Here is a 24,871-nt window from a genome sequence, read left to right as displayed (position 1 = left end):
TAGAGCCTTCTTAAGATTCTCTCCACACTCTTTCATGCACGCTTACATTGCACTCTCTTTCTTTCTCTCTCTCAAAAAGACCCCAACAAAAACCCAAAAAAACCAATAAACCTTGAAAAACTAAAACTCAAACCTCTCTAGACTCACTGGTGACTAGAAATCAAACAGCCTTGAATATCTCCAGTCTCTCTTGGCTTCATATGTCCTCATCCTACATGCCATTTTCCTAGATGAAGATTTATCCACTTTCAGGGTTCATTTTATCAGAACTTTATGACTCCTTTCTTTTTTTTTTTTTTTTTTTAATTTTTTTTTTCAACGTTTTTTATTTATTTTTTGAGACAGAGAGAGACAGAGCATGAACGGGGGAGGGGCAGAGAGAGAGGGAGACACAGAATCGGAAACAGGCTCCGAGCCATCAGCCCAGAGCCCAACACGGGGCTCGAACTCACGGACTGCGAGATCGTGACCTGGCTGAAGTCGGACGCTTAACCGACTGCGCCACCCAGGCGCCCCTGTGACTCCTTTCTGATTCTTCTAGGTCTATTCCTTTTCTCTTCTATCAAAATTCTCATAATCCTTTAGTCATAGTTTGTTCATAGACTTCTATATTATAGCTATATCTTTATGCACATTCATTATTAGTTGGGAAAGAAAGAAAGTAAAAAATTCATCTGTTATTTACCTTAGTTTCCTAAACTGCCCACTGCCTCACATGTGGTAAGAAGTACTCAGGATGTGATTTGATCAATTTTAGTTATAGTTAGGAAGTTTATTATCAAAATCCTGTAAATACTTTCATGAAGATTTTATATGTTCCTTTTGAATACTGTGAATCACATCAAAATACTCATTGTTTCCTCCAAATTGCAAGGTGTTTGAATCTTTAAGTGATTTTTAAAAATCTACAATTACTGTACCTTTGGAACTTCAAATCATGTGGACTCTACATAGGCAAAGAAGGACTGTGTGAGTAAATGATATATATTTTTTTACTTCTTACAGAATATTTGAGTCCATACATAATGAGATAGTTTAGACATTAGCAGTTTGCTGAATAAAGGTAAATCATTCAACCTTGTCTTTGCAGAGCAACATTCTATTTTCATATGATAAATACTGAAGTCACTTCTCCTATCCTTCCTCTTTCTTAGTTTAAAACAGTCTACCAAAGATAAGGATTACAAATATTAATTTGGACATGTGTTTTTACCAGAAATTTTATTGCGAAAGTTCTCTCTTAAAATTGAGAAAATAATACCATAATTTATAAATGGAGAATTAAATTTTATAGTGTGAGTCATACGAAATTGCTTTACTCTGTTCCCTTTACCAAAAAGAAATTAACATTTTCCAATTTGGAAGCAGCTTTGGGAGACAGCATTTTCCAATTTGGTTTTGGGTTAGGACATGATCTCACGGTTGTGAGATCAAGCCCTGCATTGGGTTTCACACTGGGAGTGGAGCCTGCTTGGGATTTGCTCTCTCCTTTTCCCTCTCACACTTGCATGCATGCCTAAATACGCTCAATCTCTCAAAAAAAAAAAAAAAAAAAATGAGCACTGTAAAAATACTTAATGAGGTCCCTTTAAATAAAACACATGACAGATAGTTTTCTTTGTAAAGGTGATTCACTTTATTCACTTTATTGAGTATTTTTTATTTAGGATAGGAGGGGGAAAGGCAGGTAATATTTTCACAATGGCATACTGATTCATATCTGGATTTGGTTGAACCAAGGAATTCTCTATGAAGAGCATGGCAGCACCTTAGATGGATAAACAGATTTTTTCTATATTTCCATGCAAAGAAAATACTGTCTCTTTAGAATATATTTAATGGGTTTAATGGGAAAATGAGGGAACTGTGTATTTTGTCTTTTTAATTTTGTGACTTATAAATTACATGAATGCTTTGATTTTGTGTTAGAAATTAAAGTACTTTGCATGCTAAAATGTCTTATAATGTTAAAATTATATTGATCAGTGTATAGCTTTTCAGAACATGTGTATTTCAGCTTTATTATATTTTTTGAAAATGACTATTGAACTGTAAAGATTAAAATGAATACATTCAATGATTTAATAAAGTAACTCACTTTGTAAAAGAATTATTTTTATTTTTTGTTTTTTACATTCAGTCCTCAGACCTTATTCATTTTATAGCTGAAATATAAAAATCACTGTGATGTCGTTTCTTTGAACACTGATGTAGCCAAATGTGTCCTGTGTGATTTCATCCTGTGATACTCTCCTTATCCTGGACATTGTTTTTGTTTTAATGATAATGTAATGCTATTTCTTGAGTTCTCAGTGAAATTATATGATCATTTACATGCTTTAGCTGTTAATCATTATATTCAAGTATAAAATTGTATAGCAAATGCACGTAAGTTTGGAAAGGTGAACACAAATTACAGTGTATGAGTTTTGTACACATTGAAGCATTGTATAAGTACTAATAGTTGAGTCTTAATTATGAGACCAAATTTGGAACATTGGATTTTAGGTCGTTGGAGCTGTAAAAAAGGTAATATACAGGAATCAGTAAGCTCCATATATACTTACAGGTTTCAGCTAGATGATATGAAGGTAGCTAAGACAACATTTAAAATAGCAACTTAAAAAAGTGCCTTGCATAAATTAAAAAAAAAACAAACAAAAAACAATTATGCTTTCAGAACTTTAAAAGTCTCCAAAAGTATATAGAATCTTACTGGAGCAAATGGAAAGGCAAAATATATTTTTGGGTAATACTCACTGTCCTAAAGTTGTCCATTCTCTCTAAGTTGCTTTGTAAAATAATGCAATCCCAATAAAAAAAGACCATCCTTTTTTGGTTTGTTTGTTTTTGGTGGAGGGCATTGTGTGGAACTAGGCAGAGGAATCTGAAGTTCAAATGGAAAAAAAATAAGCAGTAACTGGTTGGAAAACTGAAAAAAGGACAGTAAGGATGAGCTAGCTGTACCAGATTTGCAAAAATACTTTAAGTTTCAGTAATTAAAACAGTGTGTAATTGGCACACTAATAGGCAAAGAGATTAACAGAGTAAGATAAAGAAACACAAATAGATCCACATACACACAGGTATTTAGTATATGATAAAGACATCATCTTAAATCAATAAAGATCAGTAAATGGTATTGAGTCACATAACTAGAGTAAAGATAAATTTGGATTTGTACTTCAAGTATATTAGACATAACAATGTAAAAAAAAGTAAAACTACAATATTACACAGGAAAATGTGAGTTCCTATTTTTTTGTGGAATGAAGGAGACTTTTCTAACTATGACTTAAAATACAGGGGCCATAAAGTAAAAGACTCATAACTTTGACAACCATTATACATGTAATAGGATTTATATTTTCATTCCTAATAAAGGAAACAAAAATGAAAGTATACTGTGATTTTTGTTCTTTCCTTTTAGATTGGCAAAAACTCAGATGTTTAATCATGATACTTTGCTGTAAAAGTGAATGAGTAAAGTGATACAATCTCCATGGAGTTAATCTTGCAGTGTCTACTAATATAATATCTATTTTTGCTTTCTTTTGTTGTTTTATTTACATTTGATTTATTCCCTGCCACACACAAAGGATGTAAATTGCCTTCCAAAATGTATAAAATGTAAGAAGAGTGCATTTTATTTATTTATTTATTTATTTATTTATTTATTTAGTAAATTTTATTTATTGAGAAAGAGAGAGGGAGGGGCAGAAAGAAGGGACAGAGAGAATCCCAAACAAGCTCTGCATTGCTAGCACAGAACCTGATGCAGGGCTCAATCTCACCAACTGTGAGATTATGACCTGAGCTGAAATCAAGAGTGGGATGCTTAACCATCTGAGCCTCCTAGGCGCCTGAAGAAGAGTACATTGTAAATAGGTAAGAAAAATAAGAAAAGGAGTAATTAAGGTGAAGCCTATTATTTTTATATTATCATCATGACATCAAGTAATTAATGGTTCAGAGTAGGAGAAACTCAGTGATCCAAAGAGGATGAAGAAACAGTTCCTAAAATAGTAATCTATTATATGAAGATAAGGTACTGCACAAGAGTTTATCAGTTATAATAAGCTCTTTCATAATTTCTTACCATAGCACGATATTGTGGGGAAAAAACATTGACTTTGAAATCATAGTCCCAAGTCCCCCCCCCCCCCCCCCCCGCCCAGCTTTATTGCAATATAGTAGACATACAGCATTGTTTAAGTGTAAGGTATACAATGTAGTTATTTTATGTATGTGTATATGGAAAAGAGATTGTCACAGTAAAGTAAGTTATCACATCTATCATGTCACACAGAATTTTTATGTGTGTTTGTGATGAGAACTTTTCAGATTTACTCTCTTGGCAACTTTTGTACTGTTAACTATAGTCACCATGCTGTACATTACATCCTCAGAACTTAACTCATTCTTTATCTGGAAGTTTGTACAGAGTTCCAGCTTGGAATCTATGCATACTGTGGTGATGATAATACCTACCTCAAAGGATTATTGTACAGAAAAATTAGACAATGTATGTAAGGCCCCAAACATAGGCACCAGGCAAATTGTACCTTTCTTTTTTAAATTCAATTCTGTTCACAGAAAAATAGAGCTAACTAAAATTTAGGTCATGGGAATGAACAGATTTTTAGAGTAGGAAGAAATTCTATTGATGGTCCTATCCAGTGATTGTCTGTGCGTGACAATGTCCTGGGGCACTTGTTAAAAATACAGATTCTGAGTCTGTATCCCCAGAGATTCTTTTTTTCTTTTTTTAATTTTAATTCCAGTATAGTTAACATATAGTGTTGTATTAGTTTCAAGTGTATAAAATGGTTCTTCAGTAGTTCTATACACTACTTAATGCCCATCATTATAAATGTACTTTTAATCCCCTTCATTTATTTCACTCATTCCTGACCTCATATCTGGTAACCATCAATTTTCTATAGTTTAGAATTTTTTTTGTCTTTTTTTTCTTTGTTCATTTGTTTCTTAAATTCCACGTTTGAGTGAAATCATATGGTATTTGTCTTTCTCTGACTTATTTCATTTAGCATTATACTCCCTAGAGTATAATAATCCCATTTATTATGTTATTGCAAATGGCAAGATTTCATTCTTTTTTATGACTGAATATTTCCTAATGTGTATATCTCCCTCACATCGTCTCTAGCCATTCATCTATTGATGGACACTTGAGCTGCTTCCATAATTTGGCTATTATAAATAATGGTGCAATAAACACAGGGGTGCATTTATCTTTTTCAATTCGTGTTTTTGTATTTTTTGGGTAAATACCCAGTAGTGGAGTTACTGAATCATATGGCATTTCTATTTTTAATTTTTTGAGGAACATCCATACTGGTTTTTCCACAGTGGTTTCACCAGTTGGCATTCCCACAAACAGTGCACAAGGGGTTCCATTCTCTGCATCTTTGTCAACCTTTCTTGTTTTTTGTTTTTTTAATTTTAGCCATTCTTACAGGTGTAAGAGATATTTCATTATGCTTTTGATTTGCATTTCCCTGATGATTAGTGATGTGGAACACCTTTTCATGTGTCTTTTGGCCATCTGTAGGTCTTCTTTGCAGAAATGTTTGTTCACGTCTTATGCTCATTTTTAATTGGATTGTGTGTTTTTTGGTGTTGAGTTGTATAAGTTCTTTTTATATTTTGGATACTAACCCTTTATCATAGAAGTCATTTGCAAATATCTTCTCCCATTCCATAGGCTTTTTAAAAATTTTGTTGTTTCCTTTGCTGTGCAAAATATTTTTATTTTGATGTAGTCCCAATAATTTATTTTTGCTTTTCTTTCCCTGGAAATAGAAAAATGTTGCTATGGCTGATGTCGGATTACTGCCTGTGCACTCTTCTAGGATTTTTATGGTTTCTTGTGTCACGTTTAGGTCTTTAATCCATTTTCAGTTTATTTTTGTGTATTATGTAAGAAAGTGGTCCAGTTTCATTCTTTTGCTTGTAGCTGTCCATTTTTCCCAACACAGTTTGTTGGAAAGAGAGTCTTGTTCCCACTGCATATTCTTTCTCCTTTGTTGATGATGAAATTACTGTATCATTTTGGGGTTATTTCTGGGCTCTCTGTTCTGTTCCGTTCATCTTTGTGTCTATTTTTATGACAATACCATACTGTTTTGATTACTACAGCTTTGTAATATATGTTAAAAATCTAGGATTGTGACACCTCCAGTTTTATTTTTCTTTTTCAAGACTGCTTTGGGTATTCAGGGTCTTCTGTGGTTCCATACAAATTGTAGGATTGTGTGTTGTAATTCTGTGAAAAATGCTGTTGCTATTTTGGTAGAAAGTGCATTAAAACTGTAGATTGCTTTGGGTAGTGTGGCTGTTTTAACAGTATTTGTTCTTCCAATCCATAACCGTGGAATACCTTTCCATTTGTTTGTGTCGTCTTCAATTTCTCTAATCATTGTGTTACAGTTTTCAATGTTCATTTATTTTTGAGAAGGAGAGAGAGAGAGAGAGAGAGAGAGAGAGAGAGACAGCATGAGCAGGGGAGGGAGCAGAGGAGGGGCAGAGAGAGAGGGAGACACAGAATCCAAAGCAGGCTCCAGGCTCTGAACCACCAGCACAGAGCCTGATGTGGGGCTTGAACTCATGAACGGTGAGATCATGACCTGAGCTGAAGTTGGACATTTAACCGACTGAGCCACCCAGGTGCCCCTTGTGTTACAGTTTTCAGAGAACAGGTCTTTCATCTCCTTGGTGAAATTTATTACTTGGTATTTTATTATTTTTGGTGCAGTTGTAAATGGGATTGTTTATTTACTTTCCCTTTTGGCTGCTTCATTATTAGTGTATACAAATGCAGTGGATTTCTGTGTATTGATTTTGTATCCTGCAACTTTACTGAATTCATTAATCAGTTCTGGTAGTCTTTTGGTGAAGTCTTCAGAGTTTTCTATATATATATATATAGTATAATTAGTGAAAAGTTTTACCTGCAATTATTGAAAGTTTTACTTCTTTCTTACCAATTTGGATGCCTTTTTTGTTGTTGTTGTTGTCTCATTGCTGTGAGTGGGACTTCCAATACTATGTTGAATAAAAGTGTTGAGAGTAGACATCCTTGTCTTGTTCTTGATCTTAGGGAAAGGGCTCTCAGTTTTTCACGATTGAGTATGACATTAGTTGTGGATTTTTCATATATGGCTTTTACTATGTTTCCTTTAAACGTCCTTTGTTGAGAGTTTTTATCATGAATGAATGGTGTACTTTGTCACTTTTTTTTTTTGTATCTATTGAAATGATCATATGGTTTTTATGCTTTCTTTTGCTAATGTGAAGTATCACATTGATTGATTGATTTGTGAATATTGAACCACCTTTGCAACCCAGAAATAAATCCCCCTTGATTCTGGTGGATGATTTTTTTAATGTATTGTTGAATTTGGTTTACTGGTGTTTTGTTGAGAAATTTTGCATCTGTGTTCATCAGGGATATTGGCCTGTAGTTCTCTTTTTTAGTGGTGTCTTTATCTGGTTTGGGTATCAAGGCAATGCTGGCCTCATAGGATGAATTTGGAAACTTTCCTTCCTCTTCTATGTTTTGTAATAGTTTGAGAAGAATAGGTATTAACTCTTTTTTAAATGTTTAGTAAAATTCACCTGTGAAGTCATGTGGTCCTGAACTTTTGTTTGTGAGGAGTTTTCTGATTACCAATAAAACTTCATTGCTGGTATTGGTCTGTGCACATTTTCTATTTCTTCCTGATTCAGTTTTGGGATGTTATGTGTATCTAGGAATTTTCCATTTTTGATTAGTCTGGCCAGGTATTGTTGATCTTTTCAAAGAAGCAGCTCCTGGTTTCATTGATGTGTTCTATTGTTTTTTTAGTTTCTATTTTGTTTATTTCTTCTCTAATACTATATTTTTTATTATATCCTTTTATATCCTATTATATTCTTTCTTCCTTTACTATATCCTTTCTTCTACTGGTTTTGGGCTTTATTTGTTCCTCTTTTTGTAGCTTCATTAGGTGTAAGGTTAGATTGTTTATTTTAGATTCTTCTTGCTTCTTGAGGTAGGCCTGTATTGCTGAACCTCTTTTATTGTTTACCATTGTGCTTTCATTTTCATTTGTCTCCATGTATTTTTTACATTTCCTCTGATTTTTTTTTTTTCCCAGAGAGAGTGAGAAGGCACATACACACATGAGAGGGAGGGTCAGAGCAAGAGAGAGAGAATCCTAAGCAGGCTCCACTCCCAGCGTGGAGCCCAATGCAGGGTTCGATCTCATGACCATGAGATCATTACCTAAGCTGAAACCAAGAGTCAGATACTTAACTGACTAAGCCACCCAGGTGTCCTTTCATTTCCTTTTTGATTTCTCAGTTGACCCATGAATTGTTTAGTAGCATGTTATTTAACCTCCATGTATTGTGTTTTTTCCAGACTTTTTCTTGTGGTTGATTTTTTAGTTTCATAGTGTTGTGGTCAGAAAAGATACATGGAATGACTTTGATCTTTTTGAATTTGTTGAGACTTACTCTGTACCCTCACATACGATCTTTTCTGGAGAATGTTCTGTGTGCACTTGAATGTGTATTGTGCTGCAGGGACCTTTGCCTGTGTTATCCTCTGAAGCTTTCATTGGTGAGTGGAGCCTGTAGTCAGACCAGGCCCACTGCTAGAGTCTAGTTTGAACTGGTGTGTGTGGTTGTCTTCCCCTCTCCTTGTGCAGGAGTCACTTTGACGTGGTCCTGGCCCCTTACCAAGCTGCTTGCATACTGTCAGGTTTGTGCACTGCCTTGGCTGGCTCTGTCCAAAGGTCTGTTGGAGGAGGCAAGTCTGCAGGAGAAAACAGGGGCAGGCTTCTTAGTATTAGCCAGGTCTGGACAGGTCTGTTGTGGGATGGGACCTGGAATGAGGCATAGTTGGAGGGGGCTTGTATGGAAGAGAACACAGGAGTATGGTACTCTGTTAACAAGTTAGTTGGAGCTTGTTGGGGCTGAGGTTTCTCCCCCCAAGTGTCCATGTGTCTAGTCTGGGGGTGGGAGGGGTGGGGGAGGGAAATGGTGCCTTCCAACTCCTTTCTTCCTGGAAAAGTCTTCCAAAGATCCCTGTCCCTCCAACACACGCTCTGAGATTAGTAAACACCTCTCTCTCCCATATACTTGAGGCATTTTTCAGACTGCTGCTTCTATGCCGTATCTCCACAGGGCTGTTGTTGGTGCTCTTTATGCATGGGGACTCAGTTTCCTCTGCCCTCTCTGCTCTCCTAGAGCTGAGCCTGCTGATTTTAAAGCTCCAGGTGTTAAGCCCCACTGATGGTAAGAACTTGTGAGATTAAGCCCCACTGGTTTTCAAAAGCCAAATGTTATGGAGACTGGTCTTCCCTATATGGGATCCCTATGCTTAGGGTGCTTGGCCTGAAGGTCTGTTTCTTATCCCTCTCTGAGCCTGTGATGTTGGTGTCCTTCCCTTATGCAGACAGTCCCATGGTCCATTTAACTCCTGATCACTTTCCTTCCTTCCTTCCTTCCTTCCTTCCTTCCTTCCTTCCTTCCTTCCTTCCGTGTGGCCTTATCTCTACATTTAGCTGTGGAGAGTCTGTTCTGCCAGTCTTGGGTCATTTTCTTGGTTATTTACACTGATATGGGTGTTAGTTAGTTGTGTTCGTGGGGTGACATGTGGTTAGGATCTTCCAACTCCACCATCTTCCCTGGAAGTCTTATCTATTCTTGTTTTAATCCAGCAGTTCCACCAGCAATATCCTTCCTTAACAGATGAATGGTTAAATAAGCTATAATATACTTACACACTGGAATACTATTCAGCTGTATGAAAAAAAGAAGGAGGAGGATTTCTAACAATAAATGGAAAGATTCTCTAGGCTTTTAGAGGAAAATAAAGCAAGGACAGAACTGAATTACTTACCTTTTCTGTAATAGAGAAAGAAAAGTAATACTGTGTTTTTATTTGCAAAAAGAAATTTTAGAAGGATAATAATAAACCAGTTAAAGTGACTTATTGGGAATATGTGGAGTGGGAAATAGGGTACTACAAGAAGGGTTTCTAGATTTCCGTGTGTATACTTACTTATTTTGTTTTTGCTTTTGAGTCATATGAATGGATTACTTATGTACAACTTAAAATTATTAAAAGTCGACTGAACAAGAAAAAAATTGAAAATTTATGTGAAAGACTTGTAAACTGAAAATACCATGTAAGTGTTGGTTACTTATTTGAATTTCAGTTGTGATATAGAATCTGGAACATAAAATATGGTTATGTGTCAAGGTTAAAATTTTTAATCCCCCATGTCTTTCTACCTTCCCATCCATTTACCCTTTCTGAACAATTTAGTCCTAAAGCCATTAGGTAGGGCTGAACACTGATGTCAGTTGGTCGAGACATGGTGGTCCAGAGCAGAGTATTAGAACCCAAGTAAGTTAAGGAGGACATCTCCATAGCTGCTGCCTGATACAGAGTGTCAGTGCCCAAGTGGGATGTTGAAGGCATCCATCTTGGCTGGCTGAGCCTGAGGAAAAGAAAATGTCCATGCAAGTGAGGGAGTGAGAAATGAAAGACTGTTTTCATATAAGGGAGTTGATAAAATAAACACATTTGAAGGCTAATGAAAGGCATGTTGTTCTGATTGTTAGAAAAGGGAGTTATAAATGAGAAAACTAGAAGAACCTTGTAGTCTTGGAGTGGAATTGGATTTATTGGTGCAAATTTATGTTTTAATATATATGTACACGCATGTATATATTCAAATGCAATGAATGTAAATGTAAACTTGTTTATGGATATGTTAGATACATATGTGTACTCCTCAGCCCTGTCAGAGCAGTGAGAGCAGAAGCACAATGAGACCCCAACATGTGGGCTCATACCTAGTATCTAGACCTTAATGTCTTAATTCCCTTCTCCATTAGAATGAACCAGGGCTCTTTAGGGAAATGACTGGCCCTTAGACTGGAGCAGGGAAAGAAAAAGAAAAGCCTGGAACTTGTGCCAAAAGCTTAAACAATGATGGGAACATGTCAAAGGGACATAGAAACCAGCATGAAGCGCCTGTCACTGGCTAAATAGGGAAAACTCTAGCATAAAAACAAATAATGATAGTAGCAGATTACAACCCATTGGATAAAATAGAAAACCATGAGTTTATACTGATATAAATAAGTTGAAAGTTTGATGAGAAACAGCATTTTTATGGCATAAAAATAAAATAGCGTACGAATTTCATCCCCCCCCCACCCCTTATCAAAATATTATTAATTACAAAGGAGAAAAAAGTTTGTTTACAGTGAGGTTGCTTGGTAGGTGCCGCCTTAATCAAGTGATCATCAGTATTAAGAATATTATCATTAATGGGCACTGAAATCATATGCCACATGAAAAGTGGCTGTATTATGATTATGTAAGGGAATGTCCTTGTTTGTAGAAAATACACATTGAAGTATTGATGCTTTAGTTCATAGCATCTCAGGTAGCTTACTCCCATTTGGTTCAGGAAAAATAATTCTTTGAACTAAGTTTGCAACTTGTTTGTGATTATGTGAAAATGTTAAAAAAAAAGTTAATAAAAATTATAATCCATTTATAAGAAGCCAGGTTTTTTTTCAGTGGTGTTTATAACTTATTTTTTATGCATAAGTAGAGCATGATTTGTTTTATTTTATTTTTGTGGGTTAAAAATAAAGTATGGCATCATTCTTTTTGGAATGAAAGTGAGATAAGAAAACTGAATCCTTTTGCTCTGTGGTTGTGCTCATAGAAGGCCTATGTCTGTCTACCTGAGGGTTGCAGACTGTGCCCTCTCCCCTCATTAGACCATCTTCCCGTGAAGTTGTTGCTATGTGGATTCAGAAAAGCCATGACTTCAGAATGGGAGGGAGAAAAGACTCTGGACAGCTGAGGAGTTGGTAGGAGAGAGGGGTGTGTGTGTGTGGGGGGGTGGGGGGTGGGTGTGTGTGTGCGTGTGCGTGTAGTAAGAAATTTTATGTATACTTTTATGCTTCAGTCCTGAAACTGATGGATGTTTGTCCCTTTCCTCCCTATAGCAGATTGCTTCATGATTCAGAGATTGGATATACTAAGGTCCCTCAGCCTGGAATATCTTTCTAGCCCTCCCACTCTTCCTCTTTCACCTTAACTCCTGTGCTTTTTTGTAGTCCTGGGTTAAATGTCATTTTTTGGTTTCCCTAGACTAGGTTAAGTCCTCTCTTGGACAGTTCACTTAAGTATCATTGATCCTTAACCTGTATTTTAATGTGGGGATAATTATAATAATTCCTAGAGTTGTTGTGAGGAATCAAAGAATAACTGTATGTAACATGGAATAGTGCCTAGGCACATAGTAAGTACAATGAGTTAGCTATTGCTAACATAAAAGAACATATTTGAAATATTATATTTCATTATACATAGTTGTCTAATTATTTGTTAAATGCCTCTTTCTCTCATTAGATTGTTAGTTCCATGAGGAAAAGGACTGTTTCACTCAACTGTTTCTTAGTTTTTGGTATACATTGTATTCAAATTGAGTTTTATTGACAAATAATTGACATATATCATTCCATAAGTTTAAGATATACAGCCTGATGGTTTGCTTTACATATACCATGAAATGGTTACCGGCATAGATTCAGCTAACATTTATCTTCTCATATAGACAGAATAAAAAGAAAAGAAAGAAAAAAAAAGGAAGAAAAAATTCTATTTATGCTGAGAACTATTAGAATTTACTCTTTAAAAAATTGTTTTTAATATTTTTTTTTGAGAGAGAGAGAGGTAGAGAGGAAAGAGAGGGGGAGAAAGAGAGAGAGAGAGAGAGAGAGCGCTAGTGGGGAAGGGGCAGACAGAGAGAGGGAGACACAGAATCTGAAGCAGGCTCCAGACTCTGAGCTATCAGCACAGAGCCTGATGCGGGGCTCGAACTCACAACTAGTGAGATCATGACCTGAGTCGAAGTTGGACACTCAACCAACTGAGCCAACCAGGTGCCCCTAGAATTTACTCTGTTAACAACTTTCCTATAATATTACGAAGCAGTGTTATCTATTATTGTGTTGTGCATTATTACATCCCTAGTACTTATTATCTTATTACTGGAAATTGGTACCTTTTGACCACCTTCCTCTAAATCTGCCTCCCCATACCCTCTACTTCTGGTGACTACAAGTCTGAACAGTATTTGCTTTTCTTTGTCTGACATTTCACTTAGCCTAATGCTTTCAGGGTCCATCTATGTTGTCACAAATCGTAGGATTTCCTAATTTTTTGTGGCTGAATAATATAGTTTGTGTACCTATAGTACACAATATAGTGTGTACATGTGTACATTACAAATGTACATTACACATGTACATTACATGTGTACAAAATAATATAGTTTGTGTACAACAAAGAAGTTGTGTTACAACTTCTTTATCCATTCATCTGTCAATAGAAACTTAGGTTCTTTCCATGTCTTAACTATTGTAAATAATGCTGCTATGAACATGGGTGCAGATATATTTTTGAGTTAGTTTTCATTTCATTTGGATATGTATTCCCAGAAGTGGAATTGTTGGATTGTAATATAGTTCTATTTTTAATATTTTGAGGATCCTCCATGCTGTTTTTCAAAGTGGCTGCACCAATTTGTAGTCTTAGCAAGAGTATACAAAGGTTCCCTTTTCTCCAGATCCATGCTAGTGTTTGTTATCTCTCGACTAATTGATGATGACCATTCTAATAGACATGAGGTGATACCTTATTGTGGTTTTAATTTATATTTCCCTAATCACTAGTAATATTGAGTATCTTTCATGTAAAACCACCTGGTTTTGCCTTTAAGCATATTATGTAGTTACTAGTTCTTATAACTTTGGTGAAGTTACTTAAACTCTCTGGGCTTCATGTTTCTTATGCATTAAACTGGGCTATAATATCTACCACCCTGAGTATTAAAGAAAATAGTTTTAAAGACCTAGCATTTCAATGGTGATCATTAAATAGAAGGTTGTTAAGATGTGGCCAAGAATATCAGTACCAAAAATATCAATATTTTAGTAAGTGTTTAAATGAAATAATATACATGGAAATATCTACTGAAGTTCCTGACTCCAAAGTAGGTATTCAGTTATTTTAGCTTCTTACTTTAACTTTTTTCTAATATCATTTACAGCTACAAACCAGTAAGCACATGCTAGTTCTAGATGCTGTATAGAGCACTTTATGTATTTTATATATAAGTACATATGGAGACACACACACACACACACACACACACACACACCTTAAGTGTCACAAATACCCTACCCATTAGATAGGGTTTTTCTTTCCATTAAATAGATAAATTTAGCGAGGTCGGGTAACTCGCTGAGCCAGGATTTAAATTCACATCTTTTTAGTTTTAAAGCCCTTATTCATTTTAGTTTATCATGCTGTCTCTCTACATTTTTGGTTAGAAGTGATTTTGGAATTACCAGGTGTTCTCTTTTACAATGCCCTTGGTGGTGATGGCATCTATAAAACAGTTGATCTTCAAAAACTGTGGTTTCAGTCAGGTTACTTCCTCTGAAAACCTACGTGAGGTCTGTTACATGGAAGAATGTACATACTGGTAACTGTGATAAAGCACCAAAATATTTTTAGGAGTATCAAAGTCCTTGGTAGATTGCACCTTTGGTAGTTGTGAGCAGTGAAAGCTCTAGAATCTGGGAGTGGGAGAAAAGCAAGAGAATGAAGAAAAAGGAATAGAAATACATTATGCTTTCATACTATGCCACTGTACAACCTTCTTGTCCTAAACTTAGCTGTTATTAAAAGTTTAACTGTTCAGAGAGGGAAGCAAACCAAGAGACTTAAATATAGAGAACAAACTGAGGGTTGCTGGAGGGGAGTTGGGTGGGGGGGCATTGGTTAAATGGGTGATGGGCATTAAGGAGGGCCCTTGTTGGGATGAGCACTGGGTGTTACATGTAGGTGATGAATTGCTAAATTCTATTCCTGAAATTATTATTACACTATGTGTAAACTATCATGGATTTAAATTTTTTAAAAGGCAAAAAACAAAACAAAACAAAACAAAACATTTAACTGTTCAACACATGAATACATTCTCATTTCAAAATAATAAACATGTATGTTTAATATATGTAAACACATACACATACATTTAGTAAAATATAAAAGCTTTGTATTTCTCGTCTTATCCCTACATATCTGCATAGAAATTTTCTTCCTTAAAAATATGTTATTTATGTTAACTTGTAATGGGTATATTGTATATTTAAGTGAATTAATATTTTAAAATTTCTCAGCTTTAATGTCTTATATGGGAAAATATTGATGGATCTAACTCACAGAAACAAAAGGCCTAAAGGGAGTTTGAGATCAAATACCTTGAAAACTGCTGCTATCTCTTAAGTCACTTGTAAAGAATATTGTTTTAGACCATAATAATATAGAAAAACTCCCTTGATTTTACAATGTTTATGAGAAAAGCACAACACCAACTCCACAAATATTATTACAATTTTGAGACAAAGAATAGAGAACAGTACTGGAGAAAATGTAGTAAAATCAATATATTAAGGCTGTATTTTGAATTATTTCATACTTGTTTTTTCTAAAGGCTTTTATACTGTAAATTAAACTTGTATATGGTGAAAAATTTGTTAAAACATGAATGGGAATAATATCTCTATTTCAGAAACTCTGTAGTGATGCTCAAGTAAAAGTCTTTGGGAAATGCTGCCAGTTGAAACCTGGAGGAGACAGTTCTTCCTCACTGGATAGTTCTGTGACTTCATCTTCTGATGTAAAGGACCAATGTCCTAAGTACCAAGTAAGATCATTGATGTCATTTATTTATTCATTAATTTACAAATATTTTTGAGTGTCCGTGATGTGTTATGCAACATCCTAGCGATTGCCGTACAATAGGAACTAGTCCTTACCCTCCTGGAGCTTACATTGTAGCTGTGGAGACAGATAATTAAAGAAGTATGTTTATGCATTTTGATAAATCTTAGGAAAAGTACAGAAAACTATGGTCATAGGTAGCCAGGAGTATTTTCTCCCTTTTATTTACCAGTCAGATTTTTTGGGTTATGAGAATAATTTATTTTAGATATCTTTAATTTATTGAAATAATGAAGATTAATATAATATAATACAATTTGGCTGTAGAATGAAATTAAGTATGATTGGAACTATACACATGCAGAAATGGACATTTTTGTTTTTCAAAAGTAATGTGATTCTTCTTTTAAAATACAAACTTAAAATAGTATCTAATAGTAACTTCTCTTTAAATTTGTTATATTTCACATAAGATAAGTGTTTGGTTTCATACCAAGTAAATGTCATCTATGTGAATTTATTCATGTCATCCAAGCTTGCATGAATGCATCACAAGTATTTTATATTTAGCGGTACCAAAATGGAATCCTGGGCTTTTAAATTATTTGTAGGTAGTCGTGTTTGGAAGGAAAGTGATCCTTATATGATGTCAATATGACAGTATCTATGAAAGAGCTCTGAAGTTATTAAAATCCAGATATTAAGAGGTAGTACATAATTTCCCCTGTCCACCTTTATTCCTCCAGCTTAAGCATGATACATTAATAAGTTCCTAATTGTGCTATATGCTATGTGATATCATCATACTTATACCAATTTGGATGTTTACTACTTTGATGAATTGTGTAAGCTTGCCTTTCTTCCTAATATTTTGGAGTTGAAAATTAGCACATGGATACAGATTATAGGAACCCTGAAGCACTGAGTGATTGGACTCTTATATTGCATCAATATCTCTAGAGATTTTCTTTAAAAATTTTTATTTTTAAAATTTATTTATTTATTTTGAGAAGGACAGAGACAGTGTGATTGGGGGAGGGGCAGAGAGAGGGAGAGAGAGAATCCTAAGCAGGCTCTGTGCTACTAGTGCAGAGCCTGATGTGGGGCTTGAATTCACGAAACTGTGAGATCATGACCTGAGCCGAAACCAAAAGTTGGATGCTTAACTGACTGAGCCACCTAGGTGTCCCAAGATTTTCTTTTTTAAGGTACAGATTCCTAGGCTTTGTGCCCAGATATTCTGATAGTAGGTTGACTATGGTCCTGGAACTCTGTTTTTTTAGTAAGAGACATTGAATTATTGTAGCATATAGTTCACTACTCTTGATAAAATGTGATTTCAGGTAACTAGAACATTATCTTTGATTAACACAGATTATTACAGATTAATAACTTCCAACAATGAGTATGTTCAAAAAATTGCCTTTTTAATAAGGGCATTATAAAAAAAGTATTAAAGTAATAGCACTTTTAAAATTATAACCTTTATTATAGATTATGTCATATATAAATATGCCAGTGACATTTATGCTGAGTATTCGATATGTATTAGAGCAGGCAAAGAGAACCTTTACTAGCAAACTATATGGTCTGATAAAATTTAAACACCAATTTATTTTTACTGCGTTTTGGTTTCTGAGGTTTCTTTTCTAGTTTAGTATTAAAATCTATAACTGCTTTGATACTTAAATTCATAATAATTTTAGTCAAAATAAGAATGGAGTTAGCCACGTTATAGTGAAAATGAGCTTATAAGAGAAGGCTCTCACTTCTGTCATTAACCAGAAGCAGTGTAGTTTGCCAAGTAGGGTTGGCATTAATTTTTTTTTTTTTAGATACGGGTGGAACAGTAGCTGGGGAGGGGAAGTAGGAGGGAGAGAGAGAATCTTAAGCAGCGTGGAGCCCAACGCGGGGCTCCATCTCACGACTGTGAGATTATGACCTGAGCAGAAATTAGGAGTCAGATGCTACGGACTGAGCCACGCAGGCACCTCTTGCATTGATCTTTTTTTTTTAGGAGAAAAAAAAAAGACCCTCCCATTTGATCATTAAAAAATTATTTGTCTCTGTTTCTAAAATATTACTTTTAGTACCCAAACCTTTGTGTTTTGAAATAAAAGTTTTTTCTTAACCAAATCCCTAGATGAGTTCTTTTATTAAATAGGTATATCAAAAGTGTTTTTTTCTTTAAACATTAGCTTTTTGTCTTTATTAAAACAAAATTAAGGCTAACACCTAAGAGAGAAAAAATATGTAAGTGAATATATATTTAAAACTAATATGAAATAATTATGATGGAATGGCATCTATTTGAATTATGATGAAATAGACATCTATTTGAAGATGTCTCTTTTAAGAAAGGTTGACAAATGTAAATACATAGATTTCTTTAATCCAAAATGGGCAGTAAATAAGCAAAAGAGTAGAAGAATCACATAAAAATAAAAATAATGTACAGATATATTTCGTATCCTCCACGTGTAAAATGAGGGTCCTTGTTACTTTATTGTTAATATCAGAAGAGTCTTTTAAGTATTTTCTTAAAACTCCTAATTCTTGATTTTTTATGATAGAATGGTTTAATGAAATTTGTGAATAATTATTATCTTAGACAGTTACTTAGGTCCTCTTTCTTATCAGTTTTATTATATAACTACAAGTTAGGAATTACATTTTTCCTAGGGATTATTTTCTTCACTGGATGACAGGTCTGAAGGTAGGCCATCTAGGTATGATATTTAGGGTTCAAGATGGCTTTAGAGATCATGGTATCCTTATCTTTCTACTTACCCAGAGTTAATGTGTTAAATTGTTAAATTGTTGCTCTGTGTTCCTAATATGGTATCTCCATTTCCAGTGACTTTCATTTATATCTCATGCATATAAATGTATAAATTGTGAAAGCTGCAACTCCAGCCATTAGTTTAACCCTTGAAATGTAGAAACCAACTCTAAATTTGTCTTTTTTTTAATTAAAAAAAATCTTTTACTTATTTTTGAGAGAGAGAAAGAGAGAGTGAGTGTCAGTGGGGAAGGAACAGAGAGAGAGAGGGAGACAAAGAATATGAAACAGGCTCTAGATTCCAAGCTGTCAGCACAGAGCCTGACGTAGGGCTTGAACCCATGAACCGAGAGATTATAACCTGAGCTGAAGTTGGATGCCCAACTAACTGAGCCACCCAGGCGCCCCTAAATTTGCCTTTAAGGGAGGATGTGAAATGCAGTTGTTTTTTCTTTTTTTTTTTTTCAGTTGGGCACATTGCTGCCCTGAAACACATTAGACTTCAAAAAATAAGGAATAAGATATTTCAGGGGGTAATTAGTGATATTTACCACAGTATCTAATTAGTGATGAAATGGATGATAATTAAAGATAGAATGATGGAAAGGAATAACTTTTAATTGGAGTTCTTTGAGAATGAGATATTCTCATGTTTTAAATAAGTCCTTTTAAAAAAATACAAAGTAGAGGTAAATTACCGTGTTTGTGAATATCTCTTTTGTACAGCAGGAGTGGTGAAAACTGTTCTGCATGTTCAGTGAATTCTGTTTCTTATTGTCTGTCCTGGAGAAACATTGCATATGCACAAGATGTGGTTAAGAATGTTCATTTAAGGGGCACCTGGGTGGCTCACTTGAGTTGGCTAAGTGTCTGACTCTTGATCTCAGCTCAGGTCACGATCTCATGGTTTGTGGGATCAAGCTCCATGTCAGTCTCTGTGCTGACCGTGTGGAGCCTGCTTGGGATTCTCTGTCTCTCCCTCTCTGCCCCTCCCCCTGCCTGCCTCCCTCCCTCTCCCTCTCCGTCTGTCTCTCTCTCTCTCTCTCTCTCTCTCTCTCTCTCTTTCTCAAAAATAACTAAACTTAAAAAAAAAAAAAAAGAATGTTCATTTAAGCAATATTGTAATAGCAAAAACCTGGAAGTAACCTAAAGAGCCCATCAGTAAGGGGAACTGTGGTATTTTCATACAGTAGAATACTATGCAGCTGTTCAAAAGGAATCTTTGTATAACCGTATGGTTAGATGTGTAAGACATTGTGAAATGGAGAAAATCAAGCTATAGAACAGTGTATACAGTGTAGAATCACTTAAAAAAATCATTATGTAGCGGTACCTGGATGGCTCAGTCGGTTAAGCATCCAGCTTCAGCTCAGGTCATGATCTCTGGGTTTGTGAGTTCGAGCCCTGCGTCGGGCTCTGTGCTGACAGCTCAGAGCCTGGAGCCTGCTTCGGATTCTGTGTCTCCCCATCTCTCGGCCCCTCCCATGCTCATGCTCTGCCTCGCTCTGCCTCTCAATAATAAATAAACGTTAAAAAAAAAAAACCCATTATGTAGAATAACTATAGCAAAGCAATTGTCAATAAAATTCAATATTGGAAATAGTCATAAGGTTTGACATTCTGCAATTTGATTAATGTTATGGTTATTTTTTTAGGGTTCCCGGTGCTCTTCTGATGCCAATATGCTTGGAGAGATGATGTTTGGCTCGGTAGCAATGAGCTACAAAGGATCTACCTTAAAAATTCATCAGATCCGGTGAGGGCTTTTCTGATTTTTCATTATCCATGTTAGAATATGTAATTTTTAAACATGAGAGAATTTCATATAGTCTTCATGCAGATTGAGCATGTCAGATACTCAGTTTATGATATTTTGTGGGGTTCTTGCTACTTCATGACTGTTGTAACTATATAGTGAAATGTCTGTCACTTACATATTTTGATTTATAATAAATTGAGAAGTTCCTTGTCTTAGTTTTGATCTCTTTCTTTCTTTCTTTCTTTTTCTTCATAGTTCCCCTCCACAGCTTATGCTTAGCAAAGTTTTTACTGCACGGACTGGCAGCAGTATCTGTGGAAGTCTCAATACGTAAGTGATTATGAATGCAGGGAGAATTAATTATTTAGGATGTGCAAAGTAGGGAAACTAACAGAGTATTCTCGGGGTTGCAGCTTAAATTGAGATTTTCTTCTACTCCTTAAGTTTGAAAGTTCACAGAAGCCAGCCTTTTTTCTTCCAGCTTTATTGAGATATAATTGACATGTAACACTATATAAATTTAATGTGTACAGCACATTGGTTTGATACTTTCATATATTGGAAAATGATTACCACCATAGCATTAGCTAACTAATACTTCCATGCTGTCACAATTACTATTTCTTTTTTGTGGTAAGAACAGCTATGATTTAACCTCTTAGCAATTTTCAAGTATAACAGATACAGTATTATTAGCTATAATCAGCATGCTGTCCATTAGATCCCAGAACTTACTGATCTTATAACTGAAGTTTGTAACTTTTGACTATTATCTCCTCATTTCCTCCACTCTCAGCCCCTGATAACCACCACTCTTCTTTGTTTTTCTGTGTCCAATTTTTTTATATTCCACATAGAAGTGATATCATATGGTGTTTGTCTTTCTCTGTCTGACTTATTTCACTTCTCATAATGCCCTTAAGATTCATTTATGTTGTTGCAAATGGCAGGATTTTCTTCTTTCTCGTGGCTGAATAATATTCCATTTTTTGTGTGAGTGCGTGCATGCATGCGTGTGTGTTGTGTATGTGTATGACATCCATTCATCTGTTGTCTCCATTTATTGACTGTTGTCACTAATGCCACATTGAACACCTGAGTGCAGATATGTCTGTGAGATCTTCATTTCAGTTCCTTTGGATATATACCAAGGAAGTGGGATTGCTGGATCATACGGTAGTTCTATTTTTAATTTTTTGAAGAACCTTCATACTGTTTTCAAGTGGCTATATCAATTTATGTTCCCACCAAAAGTGCATAAGGGTTTCCTTTTCTCCATACCCTGGCCACCCTGATTATCTCTTGTCTTTTTGATGTTAGCTATTGTAATATGTATGAGGTGATACCTTGTTGTGGTTTGATTTGCCTTTGTTTGCTGATTAGTGATGTTGAGCACCTTTTCATATACCTCTTGGCTATTTGTCAGATGCCTTCTTTGGAAAACTGTCTAGTCAGTTCTTCTGAATATTCAGAGGAAGTTACTACTTTTTTAGTCAAGTTGTTTATTTTTTGCTCTTGATTTGTATGAGCTCTTTATGTATTTTGGATATTAACCCTTTAACAGATACATGATTTGCAAATATTTTTACCATTCCATAGATTGCCTTTTCATTTTGTCAATTGATTATTTGCTGTGCAGAAGCTTTTTAGTTTCATGTAGTCACATTTACTTATTGTTGCTTTTGTTGCTTGTGCTTTTCTTTTTATGCCATGTCCAGGAAATTGCTGCTACAATCATTGTCAAGGGAGCTTTTTCCCTATGATTTCTTTTAGGAGATTTGCAGTTTGGAAGTCTTATGTTTATGTCTTTAATCAATTTTGAGTTCATTTTTGTGAATGGTGTAAGATAGGGTTCTAATTTCATTCATCTGCATGTAGTTACGCAGTTTCCCATAATCATTTACTGAAGGTACTTTCCTTCCTTTGTTAAGTGTTCTTTATGTGCGGGTTTTTTTTTCTGGGCTTTTGATTTTGTTCCATTGTTTTCTGTGTCTGTTTTCTGCTAGTACTATACTGTTTTGATTACTTTAGCTTTGTAGTATAGTTTGAAATCAGGAAATATGATGCCTCTGGCTTTGTTCTTTTTCTCAGGATCTCTTTGGCTTTTCGGGGTCTTTTGTACATACAAATTTTAGGATTGTTTTCTTATTTCTATGAAAAATGCCATTGGAATTTTGATAAGACTTGCATTGAATCTATAGATGATTGTGGGTAATATGCACATTTTAATAATATTTGTTCTTCCAACCTACTTTTTTGACTTTTTTTCTTTTCGTGGAAAGATGTGTTTTTTCAAATGCTTTTTTCTGCATCTATTGAGATGATCATACGATTTTTATGTTTCATTCTTTTAATGTGGTAATTCTCCTTTATTGCCTGGCATTTATTGAAGCATCCTTGCATCCCAGGGATAAATCCCACTTGATCATATTGAATGATCCTTTTAATGTTCTGTTGAATTTGGTTTCCTAATATTTTGTTGAGAATTTTTGCATCTGTAATCATCAGGAAAAGTGATCTGTAATTTTCTTATAATGTCCTGGCCTTGGTGTCAGGATCATGCTGTTCTTGTAAGATGAGCCAGGGAATACTCCTTCTTTGATTTCTGGAAGAGTTTGAAAAGAATTGACATCAATTCTTTAAATGTTTGGTAGAATTTACCAAGGAAACCATCTGGTCCTTGGCATTTCTCTGTTAGGAGGTTTTTGATCAATGACTGATTCTACCTTCTTGTTACTGGTCTTTTGAGATTTTTTATTTCTTCATGATTTAGTCTTGGTAGGTTGTATATTCAGTCTTGGGATTTATCCATTTTTTATAGGTTATGCATTTTGTTAGCATGTAATTGTTGATAAGTAGTTTCAGGATCCCTTTTTATTTGGTATCAGTGTAATGTCTCTTTCATATCTGGTTTCATTTATTTGAGTCCTCTCTCTCTCTCTCTCTCTCTCTCTCTCTGTCTCTCTCTCTCTCTCTCTTTTTTGAGTTAGTCTGGCTAAAGGTTTGTTGATTTTGTCTCTTTAGAAAACTAGCCCTTAGTTAAACTGATCTTTAAATTTATTTTTCTTTGTTCTCTTTCATATATTTCCCGTCTGATCTTTATTTCCTTCCTAACTTTGGGCTTTTTTTCTGGGTTTTTGAGGTGTAAATCAAGGTTATTTGAGATATTTCTAGCTTCTTACTGTAAGCATTTATCACTATAACTGCCCTCTTTGAAGTGCTTTTGCAGCACTTCTAACAAGTTTTGATATGCTGTGCTTCCATTTTTATTTGTTTCAGAGTATTTTTTTAATTTACTTTTTGATTTCTTCTTTGACCCATTAGTTGTTCAGGAGCATGTTTTTTAATCTCCCCATATTCTGAATTTTTCAGCTTTCCCTATGGATAAACTGTTTTATCTGTATCTATATTTATATATCCGTTTGGTTCCATTTAGCCTAAGGTATGGTTCACGTCCAAAATTTCTTTGTTGATTTTCTGTCTGGATGAACTATTTGTTGTTGAAAGTAGTCCTTTACTAATTATTGCATCATTGTCTCTTCCGATCTGTTAGTATTTGGCAAATGAATCTGTTTAGGTTCTCTGGTGTTGAGTGCATGATTGTTATATGTTGTGTCTTCTTGATGAATTGCTCCTTTTATCATTATATGACCATTTTTGTCTCCTGTTACTCTTTTTAGCTTAAAGTCTTCTTTCTGATATAAGTATAGCTATTCCTGCTCTTTTCTGATTTCCATTTACCTGGAGTATCTTATTCTATCCTTTCATATTGAGCCTATATCATCCTTAAAACTGAAGTGAGTCTCTGGCTTGTTTTTCATTCATTGAGCCACTCTGTATGGAGTCCAGATTACTTCTCATTTTAGTTTAGTTGAAGAATAGGAAATGTACTTTCTCTTTTCTCTGATTTGCTTCTAGAAGCTATATCTGGAAGTAAAATGTTGACTGCATTTCCATGTTAGGATGAGATACTGATTTTCCATTCTGTAGTGCCATGCTGAGTTAGCACCTGTATGTTGTGGTCTTTAGTTTTCAGGTCCCCTGTAGAATTAACTCTGCAATCAGGAGTGGCCTAGGTAAGCCGTGGTGGGGTACAAGGATACTACAAGTTGTTAATGCCAGGATTAGGGTAGTGAACCTAATATGTCATATGCAAATACCTTCTCTCATTCTTTTGGTTGCCTTTTAGTTTTGCTGCTTGTTTCCGTCACTGTGCAGAAGCTTTGTATCTCGATGAGGTCCCAGTAGTTCATTTTTGCTTTTATTCCCTTTGCTTCTGGAGACATGTCAAGGAAGAAGTTGCTGCAGCTGAAGTCAAAGAGGTTGCTGCCTTTTTTCTCCTCTAGGATTTTGATGGTTTCCTGTCTCACATTTAGGATTTTCATCTAATTTGAATTTATTTTTGTGTATAGTGAAACAAAGTGGTCCAGTTTCATTCTTCTGTATGTCCCTGTCCAGTTTTACCAATACCATTTGCTGAAGAGACTGTCTT

The 24,871-nt window shown here is 35.0% G+C and overlaps 1 protein-coding gene across 3 annotated transcripts in view; it reads left to right on the top strand.

The window, feature by feature from the left end:
* The window catches only part of FNIP1 (folliculin interacting protein 1), a 153,165-nt gene that overhangs the window by 70,564 nt on the left and 57,730 nt on the right, over nt 1-24,871 (top strand). For all 3 annotated transcript variants that reach the window (XM_049648466.1, XM_049648465.1, XM_049648464.1), the window contains exons 3-5: nt 15,687-15,821; nt 20,276-20,376; nt 20,635-20,709. In XM_049648466.1, coding sequence (XP_049504423.1) covers nt 15,687-15,821; nt 20,276-20,376; nt 20,635-20,709 — 311 coding nt within the window. The remainder of the gene's footprint in view (nt 1-15,686; nt 15,822-20,275; nt 20,377-20,634; nt 20,710-24,871) is intronic.

The sequence above is a fragment of the Panthera uncia genome, assembly GCF_023721935.1.
Source record: "Panthera uncia isolate 11264 chromosome A1 unlocalized genomic scaffold, Puncia_PCG_1.0 HiC_scaffold_17, whole genome shotgun sequence".
NCBI lineage: Eukaryota > Metazoa > Chordata > Mammalia > Carnivora > Felidae > Panthera > Panthera uncia.
The sequence above is the reverse complement of the archived record's forward strand: the minus strand, read 5'-3'. Positions and strand labels throughout refer to the sequence as shown.